Consider the following 26,313-nt stretch of genomic DNA (forward strand, 5'->3'; position numbering starts at 1 on the left):
CCGACCAGCCCGACAGCAGGGTGAGTAGCATTAGCAGCAACGGCGCCATTGTTGTTGTGATGTGTCGCGCTTGCGTGTTTAGAGGCGACGCTATGACGCATGCGTGTAAAAAAAAAAATGCGGTTAGGGTGTAAAGATGGAAACACGAAAACGGCGTTTCAGAATCTTCCCACTCTGAAGGGTGAATAAAAAAAAGATCGTTTACAGACCCCCGAAACGCCGGCTTCGTGTGGATGAGAGGCTGGTTTGGTGAAAAATTTGTGCGTTTAGGCCAGGGTTCGTCTTCGTGTGGACGGGGCCTAAAAGTAAAGTTATTTTGACAGTATTTGTGTGTAGGTGGATGCATGTGTGTGAGAACAACTTAGTATGTTAGCACAAAGGTCAAAGTGTGTGAGAAAAATGGTGCCTCCTTGGAAGTCTTTTAGAACCAACGTATTTTAAGTGTGAGGTGTGTGTAGTGTAAACACTCTTTGTATGGTTTATTAATATATGTGTAAACTGGTTCATTTTCCTCATATATTTACATGATAAACAGGTCTGATTAACAACCTGTCAAGAGAATACAGATGGAAATTTGTATGTTTATCTTATAACCTGGTGCCCCCCTGCATATTTCCAGTTTTTTAGGTCCATATAATGTTGCATACTGCTCATGTACAAATACAATCATCATCATCATCATTATACCTTTTTCCCGTAAAAATTCTGGAGAGGTGGCGAAACGTCTTCAAATCCTGGAAACCAAGTCCAGTGGATATTGTTTGAATTTTTACGGAATGACTATGACCTGGATGACTGAGGACCTTCAATCAGCATCATCATTATACTGCCTCTCCAAGGAAAAATCAAATAGAATTTTCAGACTTCCTTTTCCATTTTGATTTTCACAGCATAAATATAACAGGGACGGATTAAACCGAATTAAAGGGGAATTTAGAGGTAGACATAGCGAGGTAATTAGATATTAAAATATTATATAATTACAATGTACCTAGTTCTGCAATACGGCGTAGAGACCTCGCAATATAAACTGAACTGAGACATAATAAGATATAATATTTATAAAAAATTATCTTTGAGCCAAAATAATTACAACTTTTTTTCCACCACTTGATTTGGATCAACTCTTATTAAGCCAGGCTATAAAACCTTCTTTCTACTTTTGAAAAATTGGACTTTTAGGTTTGGTTCAACATTTTCTACAATCTCCTCTCCTTCTAACCAAAAACAGAACAAAGGTTTTATTGTTTAAATATATAAAAGATTTCCACATCAGACCCACCACAGATGGAACAATGTCACATTCCCCCTCCTTTCCACCACAAGCCTGACCAATTTTTTTGCCAATAAAACCAACTTCTCTTTATTGCCACTTTATTTGCTACTGCTCCGCATTAAAAACGTACATTTGAATGTAATTTAAAATATATTCATGTCCATCTGCCGAGCACTACATGCCCAGCTGGCCTAGAGATGGCCCTCTTTTGTGATGCCCTCAGCTGGCCTCATTGTTTATCAAGCCCAGGTCAGGACCGTCCCGCTTACAAGTGGTGACATCATTGATTCAGCCTGATTAACAGGCTTCAGCGTCACTTATCATCAGGGGTATCAAGCTCTGTAATCTAGGAGAACTGTGTCATCCCTTCAGTTCCTGGGTTCTCTGCGATAACAATTTACAGAGATTGAGTTTGTTTAGCCATGACTGCTTCTGAAAAAGGAAAGATTTTAAAAAGAACTCCCATGAAAGGCCAGGAGAGCTGAATGAAGCTCTCAAATCCTCAATTTAGTCCTCGTTAATTCAGTTTCCCTCTAACTCTTTCCATTGAATTAAACCACTTGGTTTTTATCCAGGAGGAAAAAAAAAAAAGAGTAACTCAAGAATGATCTTCAGAAAAGAAAGAAGACAAGCGAGGAAGGAAGGGAGGGAGGCAGAGTGGGGACTAATCCCATTTACCAAATGATTTGTTCCACCCCGAGAGGGGGAGATAAAAAGTGTGCAGGGGGAGGAAAGGGAGGCTTTTTTTTTTGACAGAATGAGGCCCAAACCTCCCAAAAATCATCCTTTTTTTTTTCCTCTCCATTTTTCATCCCACTGTTTGCTCCCAAGGATCTTCAACTTTCTACTTGATAACATTTCTGAACCTATAATTCTCGTTTAATTAAATAAAAACAATTAGCACTAAACCACAAAGCTAAAAAGGGCTATATAAACACTCCAATGGGAGGGGTATCTCAATGTCACTTCGTTTTTTTTTTTTCTTTTATTAATAGCTAATCAGTGTCATCTTATGATTTTATCAATTTGTTTTAAACTGCTAACAAAAGCAAGCATGATATAGATGTCATATAGTTACAAATTAAAATCAGCTCCAGTGCATTTTGGCTTCACGTTTAGGAGAAAGTAGATGTGCAATTATTACTGGAGAGGAAGCAATGATAACGGTGGGGCCGAGTAACGACTTCCGTGTTATCCTCCCCATTGTCTTGGCCTGGGATCTCAGCCTCAGGGTCATAGGCTATGGAAACAGTAGCATGCCTTCAAAGGTAGAATTCAACACATTGTACTGTTCTGTCAGTGCGGGGGTGAAGGGAGGAGCAGTCTTGCTGGTGGGAGTCATCTAGTTCTACAATAGCCGCAGCATTCCACTGGAAACACTGTGGCATTATGGCTGGCCTCGGTTCGCCGGGAGAATCTCCACTTCCACCAAAACAAGGGATTAGCTCCCGCGGTATTCTGGGTATTTTCTGCATCATCTTTTGAAAATGACTCGATGCGGGAAGGAAAAAGAAAAACTATTTTTACAGTCTTGTCAGGATGAATCATCATTGTTATTCCTACGTGTGGAGAGTCATGTTTAGTCAGATAAAAGTGTTAATTGGAATTGCTGAGCCAAATTCTCCTTAGAAATCATATTTTGCTTCATAGCAAATGCAGATTAAAAGAAGTTAAAGTTGTAAGAGACAAATAAATTATAGAGTTGATACATAAGTTGAAGATCAGCTCTCAGTGTTCTTGTTTTAAATTAATGAAGAATTTCATTTGACAGTGATAAAACTAAAAGTGTACCATGATGAAAAATGTATTCCCATTTTTACAGATTTATTTATTTATTTTTTTTGCTTTTATATAAATTTTAATGCTTCACTAATTTGGACAGACAAAAATAATTATGGTAAATACAAAAGCCTTAATCATTTGTTAATCCATCCAGAGAGATCAGGACGTATGTGCAATAAAATCTTGGAAATTACGTTTTTTTTTCCTCCCCTGACTAGGCCACTCTTAATTTTTAAAGCTATTTAGAGAATACTTTGGTTTTGTTGTTTGGATCATCATCATGCTTGATAAACCCAGTGTGCTGAAGCTTTATCTAATGAACTCATGGCTGGATGGGCTTTACATTTGCTGTGGAAAAATGGAGCAGTGCTCCCCTCTGCTCTGACTGCAGGGCTGGGCTCAATGATATGTCCAAAGCTTAAATCACAATATATTTCTTAATTTTTTTCCCATGTGACAGAATTCTGATATTGATATAAACAATAGGAAAAAACTGCAAAGAAAGCCCAAAACAGAATCCTGTTTAAACATTTGAACCTTATTATGCAAAGCTCCTCCAATATAAAATTTTAGAAATTAGTATTGGAGCCAAATGCTTGATTTATGATTGAATATTTATTTCTAGTTTACTATTTTTGTCTGGTTTTGGTATGATACATATGAACATGAAATATTTTGGTTTGAAGTATAAGTTGACTGACTTAATTATGAAATTATGAACTTGTTTAGTTGTGTTTTGCTGCCGTTTCATAATTTACGCTGTTTCTCGCCTCCGCCCCTTCATTATGGACAGGTGACTGCAGCACCTGGATTATATTGGAGTTGGCTATTGGGGCCAGGTGACCTCTTGAATTCAGTCAGCAAAGCCATACAGTTTTTGAACGCTTTTGATTATTGTTGTTGTTTTTTTTTTGAGTGGCAAAAAAGGAACGAAATGAGATGATATGATCTGCCTGTCACGTCATGTTGCGGTAGAAAATCTAAGTTTGTTTTGATTTTGAAAAATAAAGCGTCTTGATCAAGAGGAAAGAAAGTTTGCTGATTGCATGGTCACATTAAACAACATCTGGCAGATCTGAAGTGAGTCTAACTTGGATGCTTCTGAACCAAGAGCCAAACGCATCTTTATTGGAAAGATTGTGCTATTAATTAGTGTTTGGAAAAAATGGCTTCTTGCCTCTTTCTCCATAATCTCCTTTATTTTTTCATTACCGACTTTCTTATGTTCAAGAAGACAAACTCACCCAAGCATGAAAAACTGTGTTCACAATAAGTTATAATAAATTAGCAAAATAACTCGCTCTAAAAATACAAACTAATGGTCCACAATTAATTAAAAAAAAATTTACGATTTCTCCCCCATTCCCCCAGTCATACTTCTTTGCTCTAATCTTGACTTACATTTGTGTTTTCTTATCCATCTTTTTTTTTTTTTTTTTTCTAAAAAGGCTTTTTTTTTGCACTTCTCATCTTAACTGAAAACCAAACAGATTCCCTCTTTTTAATTTTTTAAAACCTGGCCAAAGCTAGCATTTGCCCCATTTACATTATCCCTCTGAAACCAATCCATGCAGTCCTGACCGAGCTTGGATCAGTTAACCGTGCCAAGCTTGGTTCCTTACGATCATTTATACATCACATCAGCACGGATCGTCGCCTCCTAGTGATGATCTACGGTAATACTGCTACGATTGAAGGAGGGAATCAAGCAAATCCAAATGGCAGCTCCTGTAACATTCAGGAAGTGATGTTTGGTTATACTTCTGATATTTTATTGTTTGCGGAGAGCCAGTTGAAGAAGGCAGCCTTTGGTGAATTTACTTGACAGAGTCGGCTTTTGGGAAGTATGTAGAGTTGAGAAGATTTCGATTGTTGTTTACACTTGTTCTTTTTTATGGCGTTTGGCAAGCAACATACTGATGTGCATCACTGCCAACTATTGAAAGCTGACTGTAAGGAGATGACGCAGCCTGCTCATGCGCACGTTATCAGAGAACCAAGCTACAACTGAACCGTGTCGAGCCCTACTGTTGAACTAGTACTAGATTTGGCATATTTGGTTGCGTCTGGCATGGTTCGGTTCCATTCACACTCAACAGTTATGTCGGTTACCATGCTCAGACCGCTCTTTGCACGGTTTCAAAAGGGTAGTGCAAATGGGGCTTTTGACAGCACTAACGTTTGAACCGCACCTTTAGTTCAGCAGGGACTCAAAGCATCAATTCCCATAATTTCACAGGATGTCTCCCTGTCGGTGGGGAAACACTCGCAGTCTCGACTTCTTTAAAAGCTGTGCCGAGCTGTTCTCCCGACTGCAACTTTAAGCTGTACAACCAGCTGTTGCTTTGTGAACCACATGATTTCTACACCGTCTAGCAGCTACAATAGTTTTCTCATGCATCAAATGCTAAAATGGGAGATATGTGCGGGGATGGTGTCCGCCAAGTACAATTAGTTCAAAACAAAACAACCTGCATTGAAGCATCAGCTGACCGTCTATAGCTGCAGAGCCAAAGCGTTGTCCGTGGTGTCGCTCATCAATTTGCTGTGGTTCCTGCTGAGTGGCTCGAACTGCCTGAGCACAGAACGTCAGTCAGTGACAAACCCTGTAACCGCAAACTGAAGAGTACATTGAAATAGTGAAATTGTGTTCAAATGTATCATGATATATATTGATATTTAATTTAATTATTGTCCCACCCTAATGCAGGACTACCAGTTAGCTTTATTCACTATCAAGCTGTGCAACAAGACAAACGGGAGCCATAGGTGTTGCTTTTTCAAAACACATTTTAAAAGAATTTTAACACTTTATGATATGTAAATATATTTTGAACTAGGGCTGGGCGATATAGAAAAAAAGCTTATCGATAAAAAAAAAAAAAAAATGCATATTGATCGATATCGATAATTATTGAAAAGATTTGAAACCATATTTTATGTGCAGCTCTGCCTGGACATTTTATGATATTGCTAAATGATTTAATTATAATAAAGAACACAAAAGCAGACTTCGAGTTAAATCTTTATTTAACCAACTTTTTTAACCATAACAGAATTGTTTTAAAGAAAAATAACTTAAGAGACCTGAGTTATGTTATTAAATAATGACAAAGAATAAACTAAAGTGACCAGAAAAGTGACCAAAATAAATATAACAAATGAACCTGGTTCAGCTTAGTTTCCTGCTTTAACCCGAGTTATTACTTTGAAGTTTCTGTATGAAGGTAAATATGTGCCAAAATGAACGAACTTGTGAATTTAATGTGAAAACTTGAGAATGCAATGTGAGAATTTGTACCACAAAAATCTGAACTTGTATGCCAAAATGTTCTGCTGTAAAGAAAAACCGCACACACACAAACTGAATTTGAAGTTGCACTAAAAGACATATCAGGCAAGAACATGTAAAAAAAAATTACACTTGTCAGTCCAATCTTCACCTGAAGAGGATTTTCACTCAAATCTGATTTAAATGTGAATGCACAAAAAAACTATTTACTGGTGTGTTCATATAGTTTTACACAAATAAAATTACAGCTGACAAATGATTATTGATAGTTTATTTGTAATTATTATTTTTTTGCATATGTTAATCTTGCATTACAACCTCAATTTAGCCATTACAGCTTCTTGAATCTGCTGCTTCAAGAACACAAACGCGCTCTCGCGAGACACAGCACGTTGACTCCGCGCTTTGACTTTTGTCACATTCCTTGCGAGATATTTGTGCCAAAACGAACTTGTGTTTGAAGATGTGAGAGCAAATGTGGGGGGGAAGGGGGGTGGGGGGGTGTTCTATAGGCCAACCAATCACAGGCTGCGTCTCAATTCGCAGGCTGCGTACTTGGCAGGACGCCTTTGGAGCACTTCCTGGTTACGACACGACGTCATCACGTTTACCCCAAAAACAGCGCCAAACAAAATCCGACAGTTCGAGAAATACGGAAAGAAACAACAAAAACAAAAAAATATATATGGAATTTTTTTTAAATTTTCTTGTTATTGGAGGAGGAGAGTCGCTTTGACGGCTTCGGCGGCAGCAAAACCTGCGACGGATTTTTCTCAGGCTGGCAGTGCGCAGTGGAGAGGTAAGATCTACCTGCTATTATTCTAACCCACAGGGGAGTGCTAATGATCAGAATATACCAGTTATTAAATAAACGCTTGTCAGCAGATTGATGAATATGTTTAAATATCAAATTTTATATTTATTTTTAAGTTTGTAATTTATTTGTTTGTAACTTTAGTAATTTGAATTGAATACTTAAATGTGTACAAACCCTGTAAATAACTGACTTGAATAACTACTTTCACCATTACTAATGTTTTGTTGAGAAGCCAAACTGTTGAGAAATAAATCATTTTTTGTCTAAATTGTTATCCCCTTACTGCCTGATTTTATTTGCAATTACTGTATATATATATATATATATATATATATATATATATATATATATAAATAAACATAATACAGGAAAAAAATAAAAATATAAAAACGAAAAAATAAGTTAAATAGTGGATCTAGATTAAGTAAAATTTAATTTCTAATAAATCATGTAATAAAGATAGATGACTGAATAAAAATAAATATTTTTGTCTATTTTTTTCTACAGGTCAAAACGGCATGTGCTGACATGCACAACATCTGCCTGGGAGCTGGTGATATCACGGCCCCAGAGGACGACATGCCAGTGGATGAGGAGGGGAGAACGTGTTGGAGGCAGTCAGTGGTGCTCCATGGAGGGACCAGCTGTCTGCCAAGGTGTCTGCCCCTGGAGGAGGGTCTACCCGACCACCATTACATTTAGATTGTCACATTTTAGCACATTTTAATCACATTTTAGCTGTTATTTCAGGGTAATGAAAACAGTTTTAGTAAAGTCATTATTTTCTTCGTCATTTTAAACTTTTTTAGTAACATGGCAGCCGTCAATTGGGGCAGCGATTGTGATTGGTTGGGAGGAAGTAGTGAGGAAGTAGTGACTAGCATAAACCTAGATGATAGGCTACAATGAGAAGGAAGGAAAACTGTGTTTATTTATCGAACTTTTATCGACTCTCTTTTTTTCTATTGTGCCACACGTCTATCGATCGATATATATCGTTATTGAATTATCGCCCAGCCCTATTTTGAACTCATATGATTGGAATAAGTCTGTACATTAAACATACAGTATAGAAAGTACACGATATGCTATATCATGGTTTTAAATTTTTTTATTCAGTCTAAAGGTGTGCAGCTTTTATTTTGCTGGGGTGGTGTACAACAATCTAAATGTAATCACTGAGGTATAATAAAGTTCAGATCTGACATTTCTTCATACCTTACTCTGAAATGACCATAGTCTTAATGCTAAAGAAGCAAAAAAAAAAAAAACTGGAGAAAAGGCTACAGTAGATGTTTTAACAGTTTAAGAGATTTGAAAACAGTTAAACAACAAATTACTATTTAAAATTAAATCCCCATTAAAACATACTTCTTTAGAACAACAGCCATTTTATGAGTGTCCAAATGTTAATTGGATGAAAAAGTAGTGGACTCAAAATTTCCCACAATGCACCTTGAAAAGTAGTGTGCATCCAAGATCACGAGATGAGCGGATATATTCCAGAATGCTCTGCAGCAGCTCTCCTCCCAAAGCATCATGGGATCTGCTTTGGGGATGAGAAACAACAAAGAAGGTGCAGGCACCATGTGGGGAGATGGAGTCATATGACCAACGGGGAGAAAAAAGTAATAGTCATCTGTCCGAACGGCCAGTTAACCGAGTTCACTATAGAGATCATTATATAGTCCTCGCTCTATATAGTGATTTAGGGGGCAGACTTTCGGATACAGCCTATGTCTGGCCCCTGAAGGTAAAACCAGCCTATACCATTCATGGTCCATGTATAAAATTTTGTTCTGCCTTGTAAACCGTTTTCAGACTAAATTAATTACAAAATCACAAAGCTTCAATAAAACAGTCGGCTCCCTCACTGCAGGCGCTGTCCTTAAACAAATATTGACTTGAGTGGTGGCCTGAGCTCTGCTATTATTTCAGCTTCACTGGAGGGATGGGAACAATCAGAGTCTGCCAGTGGAGAGCTCTGGTGGCAGATGTCACTGAATATGCAAGGTATCTGAACAGACCAGGAAGAGAGGAAGGTTGTACCAACAATGAGGCGATAAACTGCTACCAGTGGTTCGCCAAGAAATCAGCTGGTGACCAATTTCACGCCTGGCTGAGATGGAAAACGATAATTCAAACTCTTCCCCAAACTGAATTTGCAGTTCAGAAATAAGAGCGGTGCATTAATAGATAGTAGAGCTATCAAAAAAACTACAAGTCAGTGTGAAGTTTGGAAACGACAGAAAGACTCAAACTCAGCCATGTTTAGTAAGGGTAGGAAGTTTTAAGGGCAGAAGCATGAAAGGATTTTCATAAAGGGAAGACATTTCCACGGAGACTAGGGGTGTAAATCACATCCATCATGGCGATTCGATTCAGTATCGATTTCCTGACCCAACGATTCGATTATTTTCGATACTTAAGAATACACCACGATTCGATTCGATTCTAATCGATTAATCGGTTAATTTTTTTTTTAATTATTATTATTATTATTTTTTTTTTTTTTACACCTTACAGGCTAAACACAGTTTCAAGTTTGAAATAAATCAATGAAAGCTGTAATATCATTATGCATTTTCTTTAGAAACAACAGCAAATAACAGAAGTAGAAAAGTTGCATTAAAAAATACTGCACAATATCAGTGTAATGAGTTCAATGCAATACCTCGGCTCCAGAGAAACTGTCCAACATATTTTTTTAGAATGTAATAAATATATTCAGGAAAGAGAGATGTTGTGTAGAGAGTTAGACAGGAATAAAAATAAACTAGATATAAGGGAATTGTTTCAAAGGTCATCTGGGGATGTAGTTTTTGGTAGTATTTTAATTTTCTAAGAAGAGCGGGTATTTTAGGGAGAATATAATAGTTTGTCTGGTCCATACTCCATTCTGGAAGGTGGCGGTAATGCACCTATAAGTTGTTTTCCAACCGCCATTAAAAAAAAGAAGAAGAAGAAGGCTCCAGAGTGTTGACGTCACCGCCCCTTGAGAGACGCTCCGCTGCTCCTCTCCCAGATTGTAGCTGACCGCAAACAGTGCACCAGACAGGAGGCCGGCTTGTTTTGTTTTTATGACCGAAATTGCGGAAAACAACTCGTGAAGTTTGACCCGCTAGAAGAGCGAGGTGCGCGAGAACGCTGGGAGCCTTTTTCCAGCTGAATCTCCGCTCTTTTTGCCCCATTGTCCCTCCGTCGTCGGACAAAACTCGCCCCCTCATCGCCTCGGCCATATCTAGATCCACAGCGTGTAGCCCAGACCACGCTTCAATACTGAGCATAATTTAAAAATGTCTGTGTGAAGCTTGCTGCAACAAACTGCTGTAAGAGTATAACCAGGAAGTGCGGTAGGAGGGCAAAATAGGTTTAGCTGCACCGCAGCACGGGAGGGAGAATTACGCCCAGGAGCAAATGGATAAAAATAGACCGGAGGGAAAAAAAAAAACATTAATCGATTATCTTGCGGACGTGTCGATGCATCGGATCGTCGGCTTTTGGATCGATGCATCGATACAAAACGATTATTATTTACACCCCTAACGGAGACGTGTCCCCCTTTTGATTCAGAAATCTATGACAGGAATTTAGACTTCAGTAAGTGAATATAATACATCATGTGTTTTCTAACCTCAGTAAAACATTGAAACACTCATTTAAAAAGGCAGAGAAAATCTAAAATTCAAACTTTGCAACCACTTTATTTTATTTCATAAATATCAACGTTTTACTACAGAGGTTTGTAACGCCTAGGGGTGGGTATTGCCAAAGAAGTCACGATTCGATTCGAATCACGATTCACAGGCCACGATGCGATTCTATCACGATGCATCGCGATACTTGAATTATTGCGATGCATTGCAATATTTTCTCCTCCATGTTTTGTTTTTTAATGACTCGGCACAGTATCCCACGGCCGGAAATGCTTGTGACACAAGGCAGCGTGCGTCAACACATTTCCAGCGACATCTACTGGACTGGAAGTGGTATTGCACTTGTTTTTGGCTGATGTTCGCCAACCATTCATGCAATTTTATTTATTCATTTTTTTAAATTAATAATCGATTCTTGACATCAAGAATCGATGCAGTAGATCACGAAAATTAGAATCACGATGCATCATCATCACGATTATTTTACATACCCCTAGTAACGCCTACCATCCGATTTTTCACCAACACGGCTAAGGCTGCTTAAAAATTAATGGTTTATAAAACAAATCACTCAATTATACAATCAAATAAGTAAAAACTTATTTTGAAGTGATCATGTAGTTAACCTTATGCTGCACTGAAAACCGGTCGAGCATGAATCCCAACTCTCTAAAGGAAGGAAGGAGGAAGGAAGGAAGCAATAGTTTGACTTTTAATTCCATCTCTTGTTCCTATAGAGCCAGCCTTCTTCAGTAGTTTGTTAAGCTACTTTAAGTCATTTTTTCTGATGCTGCGACCCCAGAAGATGATGGAGGAAGAGATCAGACTCTGAACAACAGACTGATAGAAGATATAAAGCATCTTGCTGCAAAAACAAAAGGCCTATGCTATATAAAGTATAATCTGGTCTGTCTGTTCTCGCTGAGGACCTCACAGTTGCATTTATGGTCAATTTAAGGGTTTATACTCCATCACATTCACTTATTCTCTCATCATCTCAACAGTTTAACTTGTTTCTGTGTCTTCTAAAATCTACAATTGTATTTATGTTTAACCATATTGAAAAGATTGTGTTTTTACGGTTTGAAAAGACCGATAGACGCACGCCGGCACTACCATCCATGTTTAATTCCGGGGGAAAAAGGAGCACGCTGGCCTGTGACGTCATCACGTCCTCTACTGCGCATGCTGGACACTTGCGTTGTAAGACTGCAGTTCACACAGGAGATCGCATACAAGTCGCATATATTTGGAAATGTGAACGGCAATGCAAAAAAAAATCGGATTTCGCAAAAAAATCGGAATGGAGCATCTAGGCCTGCAGTGTGAACGTAGCCTTATTCACAGGACTAGGGCCCCAAGATACTTAAACTTCTCCACTTGATGAAGGAACTCCCCCAAACAGGAAAGGGACAAGCCACCTTTTTCTGGTTGAGAACCATGGCCTCAGACTTGGAGGGGCTAATCATCATCCTGGCCACTTCACTCTTGGCTACAAAGTGCCACAGTGCATGCTATAGGTCTTTACGGGAGAGAATAAGAACCACATCATCTGCCAGTCCCAAATCAGGCCCCCTCCTTTGGTCATGAAATCTGGATCATGATTAAAACAACCGCTGAAATAAGCTTTCTTGCCAGGTGGCTGGGCACTCCCTTAGAGGTGGGCGAGGATCTCGTAATCCGGGAGAGGCTCAGAGTCGAGCCTCTTGTCCTCCACATTGAGAGGAGTCAGCTGAGGAGTCTTGTACATCTTTGTATGATGCCCCCGTAGGCCTCCCTCCGCAGGTGTTCCAGGCATGTCCTACCAGGTAGAGGCAGAGGGGACGACCAACAACACGCTGGAGGGACTATGTCTCTCAGCTGGTGCTGGGGACGTCTTGGGCTTCCCCCAGGCAGAGCTGAAGCAGATGTCTGCAGAGAGGGAAGTCTGGAAGTCTCTGCTGATGCTGCCCAGATGAAGCAGAAGATGATTGTTTCCACATTGTTATAAAATGGTCCACCAGCTCCTAAAACTATGCATAAAGTGATGACTCAGTAACTCAGATTTTCTAAAATTGTTTTATTTAATGTAAATATCTTACTCTTAAACCTATTACGTTTTTAGTTAACATGCTTTTTAAACTTAACCCTGACTACCTCCTGGATCAATCCTTCGTAACAGAACACAGGCTGGTTTAGGGGACCTGTGGACAGAGTTACCATGACGATCCGTCTTTCACTTTGTGGAAACTGAAACCGGAGAGGACGCCGGGCCATTACCAGTCCACAACAGCTCTCTGATGATGGCCGCTGTCATAGAGCCAGACACTACAGATAGTGAACATCAGCCCAAAAGGTCTTCACACCTCACAAACAAAACCAAGAAGAAGTTTCCACCCATTAAGACTTTGATCACTCCATATACAATCCGTCATCTGTGGGCTGATGACATTTCCCAAGAGTATTTTTTCCACCATAATTAGTGTGTGATGATGAACTGCAGCCTCTCCATGTGGTGTGCAGACAGCAGGGCTTCATGCAAACAGAAGCTTTTACCAGAGCAGACAAGATCAATGGTGTCACCAGGGAGTCAATCTCTGTGGTAAACAAATCTCCCCTAACCACAGGAGGAAATAATTTACTGCTGCAGTTCAATGAGGAACGCCTGGACCTCTTTGGGACAATGCTTGCTGGGAGAGTCAAAAACACCTTAGTGCCCAAACCATTTTCCTTCTCAATGCTTGATAACCTCTAAATTCATCAGGAGCGGCTTTTGGCCGTTAAATTAAAAACCAACAAACTAAGGCAAAAGTGTGAATTCTCAAATTTAACCAGAAGTCCAGTGTTGTACCATAAGGTTTGGCTGTGGATCAGACTCCCATTCCTTTTCTTGTCAGCTCTGTAGTGGCATGTGGCTTTTGGAAAGGATTGCTGCCATCTGTTGAAGACATCAAAGTCTGTGGTTCCAGAGTTTCAGCTAATTACTTCCAAGAGAATGTTAAATGTGTGCAGAATGACTTCCTCACTCAGCAGCTTCCAGATTAAAGTAACAGACCGCGCCAAAAAGAGGCAGGACAGTCTCTATTAGACAGTGTGTGGATGGTCTATGTTTGTCAGTTTGAGTTTTCTATAGAAAACACAAATTATTCATTGCCACAAAAAACAAAATAAATAAATAAAACACTTGATTTGGAATGATTTTGGGTGTTAGAGCCAAGTTCATGTTCTTGATTACATTAAATCAATCAAAGAACCTTAAGGAACCTTTACAGATTTCTGAAAGTGATTTGATTTGCAAAACATGGTCTAAAACATAATAAAGTACAAAGTTATAAATTGATTGGAGATGTAGTTTGGGTTCATTGACCCATAATAATCATAAACTTAAGTTTAGTATAGATAGGACTATAAAATAATATAACCTTTTGAAGAATACATTTTTGAAGTCTTAATTTCTTAAAAATAAAACATTTAAGAATAAAACCCTGTTTAATAATAATAATAAAAAAACAACTGAATCATCTTTATTAATCCTGAGACATCTGCATACATCTGTCAATCTAGATGTTATGAAAATACAGTATCTAACTACATAAGAAAAGAGCTGCATTTTCTTTGACATCAGTTATCTTCTATTGATAAGGTTTGTTGGAGAAATATCTTATCTGCAGCCAAAACAGGATAGAAAAACTCATCAGGAGAGCTAGCTCTGACCTTGGATTCCCTGTAGAAATAATACAGGTGTACAGATTGAGGCCTCTAGCAAATATAGCATCACTATCAGTCTTTGTCTTTCATTTCATTCAGATGTTGCTAAGCTGAATAGCTTCTTTAGTGACAGACCAGTGCACCCTATATGTGCAAATGAGTGTTACTGTAGATCCTTCCTCCCCACAGCTTTCATACTTTATAACAATCACTTCCTCAAACAAGCGTAATGTTTTTACATCCATGCTTTTATTTGCACAATTTCTAGTTCAGTTTGTCCTCAACAGTCAGGGGTTTTTTTCCCCCTCAAACACAGTTAAAGAGGCGCATTTTGTGGATTCACATCATTGGATTTATTTCACACTTAAAATAATTTGACAAGTCTTTCTTTACAAGCTTTTCCTTTATTTTACATTCTAATTTTTGATTAAGATTTTCCATTAATTTCCTCAATACAGTGGAGTTATGCAGAGCATTAATCCAAAAATAAGTCTTCATATCAGACCAGAAATTACGTCCATATAGTCCTTAGCGACAGTGTGATGTCACACACAGATATTGTGATGACACTACTGCAGCAGTTAAGTTAGTCGGCAATAAAGTTCTCAGTAGGATGATTAAAAGGTATTCATGATTAAAATATTGAGTCAAAACTAGATTACTAGTATAGATCTAACTGCTATCACTGATAAACTATCTAGAACATCAAGTTCAATCTACATTGAGTGATTGTATATCTTCCTGTTATTTCAAGTGATAACAGTTCAATGCAAGATTGTGATTAAACCTAAACACTTAGACCAAGAAGTTGTCTTTGGTAAACACCGCCCCTCCCTAAAACCCAACACAGTTCAAACTCACCTCCCTCGGATCTAAAAAGTCCCAAAGCTTTCCGAAAGCATCCAACTCTGCAGCAACCTTTGAAAGCCGACCAATATCCTGGGAGGAATGAGGGATTAACGAGGGGGACGTCACCGAGCGTTTCCTGACACGCCGGGGCTGCAGTCAAAACTCACAAAAACGCACACAGTAACCTGACAATACCAGCGTGTGAGAGAGGGAGGCAGTAACATGAGGAGACTGGTAACTATGGGCCGCATGGCTCAGAGGTTTTCTGTGCTGTAAACAGTCGCTTCCATGTCCAGAGGATAGATAAAACAGCCCTGATATAACAAGGAGGAGGGTTCTGATTAAGCTGAACTGTGCAGAAAAGTAAGCAATAGGGACTACATATAGAAGCTTAACCCACAGTTAACCAACCGAGATAAAAAAAAAAAAAAAAAAACATACAGATTAAAACAAACTTATCTTAATGAAAACTGTGAGTTAAAGAAAAAAAAAAGGAAAGAAATAAAAACACACACACACACGCAAAGCAAAGTTTTTAATTTTGGTAACCTGGCATAAGTCAGATGGACATTGCATAGAATTGAAATTGAACTACAGGTATCAATCTGGAAAGCGTCCTGTAGAACATGTTCGCAAAAGGGGGGAAATTCAGTACAATTCTTCCAGATGATTTGGCATCTGCCTCCAATGTCAAGCTTTCAACCAATCACAACAGCAGTAGCGGCTGTGAAATGTCACATTCTTTATTTGTTTGCCTGGTAACAGAGTTAACCGATAAAATCGAACTCTTGCCAAATCCGGTCAGGAGAAACACACGCACAATAATTTTTCCAAACAAAAAAATTGAGGGTGTTCTAGCTAAAACCGATGGAGCCATGTTAGTTTTGCTTCAGTCTTCCACCATTGGTTGAAGTGTCATCCACGTCACTTCATTTCATTGGTCGAAAACATTTATGTATCAAGGCTAATGCATCTGTTGGTTTCTGGTAGGATGCATTTTTGGAGTTTGTTCATTCACAGATCTCATGTTGATTCATCTTGCTTGCAAGGTAAGTAGTTTTGCATAAAAAAATAAACAAAATTTTTCTTTGATTGTTTTTTTATAACTTCAATCATTTGCAGATCAAGGGAAACCAACTACATTTTTATTTCTTTAATCCAATCCTTGAAAAGTCAGTTAAGGGAAAAACCCTCATGAACTGTGCTTGGATATTTTCATCACAACAAAACACAATCAACGTAAAGAATATTCTTCGTTTTGCTTATCGAATTACAGCTGGATTCCCCCCAGAACTGCAATTTTCTATTTTTTCTTTAGCTGTTAACATCCAAACATCACTAATGAAAAGGAAACAGTTAGCAAATGAGAGAAAAGATAAAGAGCAGCTAAATTTACAGCTCTCATTTGTCACATTTTCTCACTAAGTTGGAAACTGCTGGTTGAAGAGTCTGGTAGAACTCTCATTTGTTGGGAGGTGTGGCCATACTGTGTTGGTCCACGGAAGCCCTTTACTCCATCTAAACTGGCTTTAAAATCTCCTCTTTAAAGAAAAGAGAAATAAATAGAAGTACCATCAGTCTTTACTTCAAAACCACTCCTAGCACGATGAATATGATGGTAGCCTAGATGTGCAATATCTCTTGAATATAGCACATCAGTTTTACAAGAAAAAGTATCAGATCCGATATAGATGTTACCTTTTTAGGCTGTGCTCACTTACTGCATTATTGGTGCTGTCAAGGACCCACATCAGAAAAAATATATTATAATAATATTCTGAAAATACCTTCGATTTTAGGAGTTTCCAACATCATCCCTGCATCAGAAATAAACTGGACCAAAACATTAAAAATGACCAGCACTGGCATTTAGACTAGAGACAGACCGACACATTAGCCGGCGCACATTTTGGGATATAAGCATTTTCCTTCTATCTGTATTGGCTGATAAAATCATGTATTCACTGATTCCTGCATTTAGCAGTCATGACCTGAGATCATGTGAAGGGCAATAATTACTTCTCCCACTATTTTCTATCCATTATGGTTTAAATTAAGACTTCTGTAATTTTTGGTGTCTTCATATCCTTCTATCATGTAAATAGAGAAAGAAAAAGCAATATCTGCTTTATAAATTGACCGTAAATTCAACAAAGTAAAAAACTCAGCAGCATGTATCGGTGCTAGGATAAACTGAATATCCAGACTTTAAATAACATGTATTTTTCTATCTCCATCATTGGGATGAAAGGGACCAAAAACATTATTCTGTTCATTCCCTTAAGGATGATTTATAGAAATAACTTATACTGTGATTAAAGTATGTTAAACAGTCAATGAGTATGTATGTGTGTGGTCTGTAACCACGTGCACACACTCATCAGCATCTTAGAGACATCACTGCATCTACTACTACTGATAGACGTTTATATTTTGTTGTGAAAAAATTTCCCAATTTAAGATTTTTTTATTGATTTAACAATAAATTTAAATAAATTATGTCCAAAAGTCCTTAAACTGACAAGATTGTTGGGATTGTTAATTCTACTATTCGCTCCAATGTTGATTCCATGAAAAAAAAAGTGATTATTAATATCAATACATTGAAGAACGTGATTAAATACAGTTACTCTGTGCGGTTTAGCAAAGATCTTTTTTAATAGCACTGGTGTGCTGAAGAAGACTGCTACTGAACATGAAAATCTAAACATGCACGGAGAGTTATGCAAAATTCAAGTAAGGAGGAGAGGATTTAGATCCAGAAACATATCAGGGAAATGTTATAGTTCAGAGCAATATTGGCTTAAACTAACAAAAACAGAGGGTAGAGTTCAAGGTCCACAGGTGTGAAAGCAACCTGTCAGAAAGAAACTGTTAAAGATATCTGTTGTTGAGCAGTTTGTACAACCATCAGCAGTCACCAAAAACTATTTGGTTTGAAAGTCAAACAGACCCTGTGTTTACAGAGCTCCATAGGATACAGAATTACAAGTAGATTGCAAATAAATCAGTCAGAAATTATCACACATAGAGCAAGATATGGTTGAAGGCTTTGAAATGGGCAACCTTAGAGTCAAAAGTCAGACACTTCTAGAAATCCCCTCCATAATCCATCATAAACATGCCAGCTGTCTGGAGCTGCTTAGCTCTCCCAAAGCAGAAAAAGTTGGGCCTACAATGAAAGCTGGGGAAAAAAGGTGCCTTTCTAAGGAATGCTTAAACATGACAAGCAGCAAAGTCTGAGCATGCCTGCATACCTGGAGGATTATCACTGTAGCACTTCGGCTCTAGATTGTCTCCACATCAACCCTGTTCTGTTTAACATGTATAAGAAACAAGCTGGATTTTTCTGAAAGCAGTGACATTTCAGGCGCCACGTCTGTCACTCACATCATGATGAGTGAGATATTTCCAATAACTGACATCCTCTGACCAGACAACTGCTGCACATAAACAGGGGGACTGTTTTGCTGGGTCTTATTGGTTTGTTTCAACCATATTTTGGTGTATTTTCTGGCTGAAGGCTGTCCAACACCTCTCTAAACCCACAAAAAACAACAACAACAAAAGTAACTTTAAGGCACAGCCTAACCACAGGCTTCAGATTAGTTCATTCATACCAGTTAGTGATGCATGATGTATCGGCATTAAAGTCAGCATCAGCTCATCTTGAAAGGGTAGGAAAAATACATAAAAGATCAACAACAAAAAAAATCCAAACAGCCTAATTTTTTAGTAGGGATGCACATATTTAAAAAGCCTGACATACCGATTCAGATTTTGACCAATGCCATGTTTTTTTGTTTTCATAATAGACACCATTAATTGCTAAGATCACAATCTGATATTTCGCAAAAATGTATTACTAAATTATTTGATGAACATTTCAATAATCTATTAAGCATGATTAGTCCGATTAATTGTTTCATTCCTGAAACCAATTACAGTTTGGACAGCAACTGACTTTTTAAACCTTTACAGAGGTATACAAGCAGGGTTGGGTGTGTTTTCATTCCTTCAACCTCAATCTCTGTATAAATGTTACCATAAATTATTGCATTATTTTCAACCAGTAAATAAATATAAAACCTATGAACTCTAATATGATCTTATGATTTTTTTACTATGGAGTTGCTTGTAGATTTATTGTTTAAAACTTCATTAATACACATATACGCTCATCTGTTTGAGGCTGCAGGTACTTATGCTGTATAAAATAATTGCATCATATTATGTACCCGAATCTGGCTGTGGTGCGGTTCTAGGCTCACTGAGGTGGAGGGAAAAGCAGTGTGGCAGGAAAACAGAGTTTATATCCTCAGCATCATTTACTGCACCCTAGATCCGCTCGACTAGACATGGAAGTAATGATGTTTTACTTTGGTGAACAGAGAAACAGACAGATTTCATACTCCACTGCTCAGTTAATGGGTTTTATTATATTAAACAGATACAAATTAACTAAAATAAACAATCAATGAACCTACACGAAAAATAATGTATAACTTTGGCAGCTCTACATTAAAGGGCTTCTCCTTCTATCCTGAATGTGTAGGAAATGAGGCGGGTATCTGAGGAAGAAGAAGAGGAAGAAAATATTTTTTAAAAAGGCTCTGCTCTCCCTGCAGAAGGTGCGCTATGAATTAAGGAAAAAAAATTAAATTCCCTTAGGGAGCTTACTTCTCAACACCGGTGCAGCAGGTCGAGGATGAGGATCTCATCCTGAGTCCTGCAGTTTTTAAAATAATGTGGACCATGCACCTTACTTTGCATAATAAGATCCCATTGCCTGTGTTGTACGTAGCCAATTGGTCATTTATTTAAAGCTAAGCCTCACTTTCAAAAGCTGCAGCACAAACAGAAGGCTGTGCACAGACTGCGGCGATTCCTCTTCTCTGATATCAGCCCGCTTCTACCTCTGGTTGGTGGACTGGGCATTGAAACTACAAATTGAAAAGAAAAATTTTTAATTATTCTGGGAGAACTGAAAGGTTAGAACCAGTTCCGATTTATTATCGATGCTCTGTCCTATATATAAGATATGTGGATAAGATCAGTTTCACATCCAAGTATCGGCCGATCACTAATAGATAACAGACAGACGGTCAAGATTTATAGAGAAAGTTTGGCCTTTATGGCAGAGCAGAGAGAAGGTGAGAAGAAACTAGCTTTTTACCTCATTTTATACACCAACCTCATATTGAAACAATGTGGTGGGAGGGTTATCCTGGGGAGATCGATTTCTTCAGCAGGGATGCAGCAATCGGTCAAAGTTGATGGGAAGATTTTACTGAAAACAAGGTGAATCTGATGGAAAACCTTTAAGAGACAGAAGTTCACCTTCCATCAAGACAGCAACCCTAAATGTACACGCAGATCTGGAATGGGCTGGATAGAACCAGATATTCTCATGTTTTAAAACAGCTTAATCAAAGTTACAGCCTAAATTTAAAAGAACAACCTTCACCGTTAACAGACATCTCATCAGTCAGACTAAAGTTAAAATAAAACTGATCACAAAGATTATGTGCAAATTTGGTGGAGATGGATGCATAAAACACAGCAGTTGCACTTAAAGAATGAAAAGGTGAAAAAATGTGGAGCATCCTTTGTATTTTTGCACTGCAGGGAAATTGAAAAAATTACCAAGTTTCTTTAGAAAGGTTCCAAAAAGTCTAAGGAGGGATTCACCTTCTTCAGTAATCACTCTGTTGGATAACTGAGTACCTTGAAGTTTACTGTTTGACCACACAGTCCTCTCTGCCACTCCCCCTACTCTGCTGAAGTGTCAAAACAATCCCTCCCAGTCATCCTCATCAAGCAGTGTCTCTTTATGTTCTCATCCTAGTGTGTAATTACCTTCATTCACAGATATCATCCCATTATATCCAACTCAAGTCATGAAAGCACAGCCTCTGCTACGCATGGTCTCTTTGACACTTAAAATCATAAATAAATAGTAAGAGCTGCTAAAATGACTCATGACTCTACAGGAATATCACTCAACCGTTATAATCGTCCTCATTATATAGAAATAAAGAAAACACAATCAGCTAGAGAACGCATTAATGAGAGAAAGAGATTAACATACCAGCAAACAAAACATCTTTGTGAAACCTACTTGAAGGTTTAAGCAGGGTTAATCCGAGCACCTACCTTCAACTCGTTCATGTTCACCGCAACAGTTTTCCTCTTCGCACAAGCTGCAGCACGCAGGAATGAATCAGACAGCAGCTCGAATCACACAGAGGTAAGAATGACCTTCCTGGTCACAAATAACACAAATTTACTCTTCCTTATTTTAGAAGGCCAAGGATGATATGTTTAACATTAACAACCTGCCAGCTTCTGTAGAGTAAATAACCAGCATTAAAGTTAAAGAAAAAAATTAAATAAAAATGAGAAAATGGTTGTGCACCCAGCTGCTGGTTGGCCAGTCACGTCTGTTCACCGCACAAGATTAAATAGTCCACATTATATTTGTAATAAAAGACAAATCCACTTAACAGATTGCTCTAATTTGTACCTCGGCCCGCTGTGACTCCTGTAAGCTTGTAAGTCCAGAAGAAAAACTGACTCAACAGATTTTCTACACAGTTTCTGCCAGAGCTTTGATCACTCCAGTAATGACTTCCTCTCACATTTTGCAAACTGTGTGGTGCCTTACTGGCAGCTATCCCAGGTTACAGGAAATCTCTTAGGAGGATTCCCAGAGGCTTGACTTCTCCTTTTTTTTTTTTGCTTTTGTTTCATCCAGAAAGTTCTCCATTTTACATCTACTTTCTCCAGAATTTAATATTTCAGGTTTTTAAAGTTCAATTTAGGAGGCTACTTTTGGCCATTTCCCAGTCAGCATTATATACTCTGTAGAGGATCCCTACATCACAAAATAACAGGGCAGTCCCTGAGACTAATGTAGGCTTTTCGTCCCACACTTTCAAACCCCAAACAGCTGTAACAACTCCCTTCACCTCCATTCTAACCAGTACGAGTGCTTCCGTAGGTTACACTGCTGTGAAACTCTAAAAGAAAAAGACACAAGGACATTTGGTTGAAAGAAATACATGCTTAAGTTGCAAGAAATAGCAAAAGCAGGATTATTTATGGCACAGAAATGCACAAAAAAAGGAAAAAAAATACATCAGAGGAATGTGCAGATGTTTGAAAAAAAACGGAATCAGAGACTTGTGTAAAATAAGAAATTAGTCCACTGTGCGGATTCTTTAAAAACCAAACACCCACGCAATGAAAAGCAGAGTAACAAAGAGCTGTGTGGAATGGAAGTCTTTTCGTCTAAACCACAAACTGGAGGAATGGGAGACTAATCACAGGGAGATGATGGGGGGTGGTGGCAGGGTCACATCTGAGTGGGAAGATCCCGCTTTGATGTCGTGGACCAGAGGGTCGTCTCACTGAAGTGTTAAATGAAAGACCCAATGAGACACGTGTCCAAAGAGGCTTAGAGCGACCCGAAGATTTGGACTGGAGACGGCGCCAAGCCTGATGTACTAACCGGCACCTGGCTGTGGACCAGAAAAGGGCCAAAGAGAAATGCTATGCGTTCTTACATTTGGCTGCTTATCAACTTAATGTGTCAGAAATCTCAGAGCGTTTTAGCTCTTTGAGCATGAAACCCTACAAATTCTCAAATATTTAAGAGTAGATCCGTCACCATGAGTAGATTTAACCTCAGACAGCAGGTCAATTTAACACAAAAATAAGTGGGTGATAATGAATAAAATGTGACCGCCCCAACTAAAGCTCCTTTTATGTTGAGGGAATGCTTTGTTTGGCCTCTGAGATAAAGGCATTGCTGTAGATCTGGGCTTCATGTTCCCTGGTGTAGAGAAATGTGTTTGGGAAGATATCAAAAGTGCCACATGGGAAGCTGGGGAATCCCTTTATCCTGCTTTCAAAACATTTATACTCTTCACCGTAACAATTCAGAGATCATCCCTGAAGAAAAAGTGGAAAGGCCTCAGAGCTGGACAGAAAGCGAGTAGCCCTTTGGTTGACCCCGGTCGTCCACCAGAACAATAGGGACCACCATCAAGGTCTGCAGTGCATCACAACCACTCAGTCAGAGAGAGAGAGACCCAGCAGTAAGTAGGATAACCAGATATGAACAGCAGCAGCTTCATTTACACCCATAAGCAACATTTTAAAGTCGATGACAGTCCCTTTCAGCGTCCCATAAAGGGGCTTTTGTAAGAGGGTCAATCCCTGCACTGTATAAAAGAATGTGAGGAGGAGGCAGAGAAAATGAGCACGTCGAAAGAAAAATGACATTTTGGCATTCTCAGGCTTCAGGTGAGAATTGATTTCTGCCCAAAAAACGTACACAATAAAAAAAAAATAAGTGAGAAGCATAAAAAATTAGGATTAAAGATTACACAATTACATTACTGAGTGCCATTTGTATTCTAGGAGCAGAAATACAGATAACTAACTTCTATTTAAAAATCTAATAAATATAAGCTGGTTTGTTGCAGAAGCACATAAATTGCATATATATTGAAAATGATTTACCCATTGTTTCTTTTGAAAATATGCAAACAACACAATGCAGATTATTCTTTTTTTATTTCTGCTACCTTTTTGAAAATGGTAATATAAATTGGCAACTTCCAGCTTTCATTTCATAGTAGCCTAATTTGGAAAATAATCAAAAAGCAGGAAAAAAAAATCGGTCATGATCTGTATTGGCAGGACAGGAAATCAGAAGAAAAAAATAAAAACGCCATTCTCGAGTTCAAAGCCCAGCCCGTCCTGTAGTGGAAAAAACTAAGAAAAATATTTGCATGACACCTGCAGAGAAGACTGTCTAATCGGACATGAGCAAGTGCGACAAACGCCATCTGACTTTAACCATAATCCTGCTGAACCAGCAGCGCTTCATTAGATCGGCTCATCCTGTCTGCTCATTGCACCACTTTGACCATAAAACAACTTAAAAGTTACTAAACCGAACAACCCACAGACTAAAGCAGGGAAATCTTGCTGCTTAGTTATTGTGCAGTCTAAAATTACAATCGCCTGAAACTCACCAGACGCCAAGTGCCTCCCAGTCTGCAGCTCCTCTTCTTCTTTGGACTTGATTAAACTCCTCTTCCCTGCTGTCCTCGAGGCGCAGCTCTACAAATGATGAACTTTCAGGGTGACACGGTAACTTCCCACCAACCCGAGCAGGGTTAAAGTTTACCTCTGTCGCATAGAGCACGTCCCGTCTGCAGCACCGCGAGCAGCTTCTTTGTACTGTGCGCTCTGCGCTCATGCGCACTGGCTGCGCGCGCGGAGTGAAGGTCAGTCAGTCAGTAACGCAGGTGTAGCTTACCTTCAGAACGCTTGGCCTACTTTACTGACTGGGCTTTAAATATCTTGGTGCATTGGAGTTGGCTTAAACATTACCTGTTACCTAAACGCATCACTGAATATAGGCCTGTGCTGTATTAACAATTAAAGGTAAAAATTTTTTTAAAATGAAACAATTAAAGGTACAAAAATGATGTCTAATTAACTCTTTTTTAAGTAGCTGAATAAAAATAAAAACTAAAGACAGAAAGGTGTTTGCCTACTTTGGTTAAGAGCATAGTCTATACATTGGCTTACCTGTCAATGTGTCTCCTCCGCATCTTAATATAGTTTTTATGATATTAAACTTGTTGCGATTTTTGGCGGATTGATATCAGTGTTTCTTTTTATTTCCCAGACAGAAACGTCACTTTGCACTACTGTACATATCTTTCTTCCATCACTCCTGAAAAAAAGTGAAAAAGACTACGCACATATAAACATACTTGAAGAAGATTTGAAAATATACATCTTTAATCCAAACTATTGAATCAACAGATAGGCCAGCTGGAGCAGTCAGCGTCCTGAGGTAAACTGGATCTAGAACGCCATCTTGTGTTGATTTTATATATTTTTTCTGTTAATAAAGTTAAACCGTTTGAAAACCAAATTAACTAAATCTTGTGTTATAATTATACTATTTATCAACTTATTTCCCCAAGAGTTTACGTTTTAAGTTATTATGAATTACCATGTTTAAAAGCAAAGCAAAAACAACAGAAAAAAAAAAATTATTTTCTCGTGCTTACTTTCAGAACAGATACTTTCTTCAATTCATTGAATATGGAGTTTGTAGGATTAAACTGAAATGGAAACAGTTGATATAATTGTGTTTTAACAGACATGATTTTGGATTGTGGCCTTAGAAGTACCCTAAGAGAGCTCAGGCATGCAGAGATATCCAAGACCGCAACACAAACCAAGGACCTTCATGCTGCAAGGATGCATTGCCACTGCCACTGCTCATATACCAAAATTATGTTTTCTAAAACTTCAAAAAATTATCAACAGTTTTCAATGGTTTGTAAATGTTTGCTAGATGACTCCATCCATCCTGTCTCTGACAAGCTTTATCCTGAGTGGGGTCGTGAGGGGTCTCCAGCTGTCTATGGGCGAGAGGTGGGGTCCACCTTGGACAGGTCGCCAGTCCATTGCACGGCAACACAGAGACAAACAGGACAAACAACCATTCACACACACACACACTCACACCTAAGGAGAATTTAGAGAAGCCATTTAACCTAACAGTCATGTTTTTGGACTGTGAGAGGAAGCCAGAGTACATGGAGAGAACCCACGCATGTTCAGGGAGAACATGCAAACTCCATGCAGAAAGAGTGCTAGATGACTCAATTTGCTGAATAATATTTTCCGCTTAAAGAAGTTATACATCTAATTCATCTTAAAAAATCAGTTAGAAATCAACCTTTCTCAGGGTCCACAGACGACAACAATGAGTTTGTTCCTCAGCCACAATTGCAATTTGGGCTTCTAAAATATATTTAAGTATGTTCTGCACAAAGCAGATACCATTCTTGTATTTTGTAATTAATGTCTTAAAAATAAAAGAACATTTAAAACACAACTTCTATATGTGTCTGAA

The 26,313-nt window shown here is 38.5% G+C and overlaps 1 protein-coding gene and 1 long non-coding RNA gene across 3 annotated transcripts in view; one reads left to right on the top strand and one right to left on the bottom strand.

Annotated features, from left to right (window-relative positions):
- kank1a (KN motif and ankyrin repeat domains 1a) overlaps positions 1-24,648 on the bottom strand; it is a 77,674-nt gene extending 53,026 nt beyond the window's left edge. The window contains exon 1 of one of the 2 annotated variants that reach the window (XM_038298280.1): positions 24,407-24,648. In XM_038298280.1, the coding sequence (XP_038154208.1) occupies positions 24,407-24,633 (227 nt within the window). In that variant the 5' untranslated portion in view covers positions 24,634-24,648. The remainder of the gene's footprint in view (positions 1-24,406) is intronic. The other variant, XM_038298281.1, reaches the window with a different exon arrangement.
- On the top strand, positions 6,869-8,004 carry LOC119791909. The gene is made up of 3 exons (XR_005281913.1): positions 6,869-7,149; positions 7,675-7,823; positions 7,977-8,004. It is a non-coding gene; the product is annotated as an uncharacterized LOC119791909 (long non-coding RNA).
- Positions 24,649-26,313: the final 1,665 nt, after the last annotated feature.

Source organism: Cyprinodon tularosa, unplaced genomic scaffold, assembly GCF_016077235.1.
Source record: "Cyprinodon tularosa strain WSP-4 unplaced genomic scaffold, ASM1607723v1 ctg404, whole genome shotgun sequence".
NCBI lineage: Eukaryota > Metazoa > Chordata > Actinopteri > Cyprinodontiformes > Cyprinodontidae > Cyprinodon > Cyprinodon tularosa.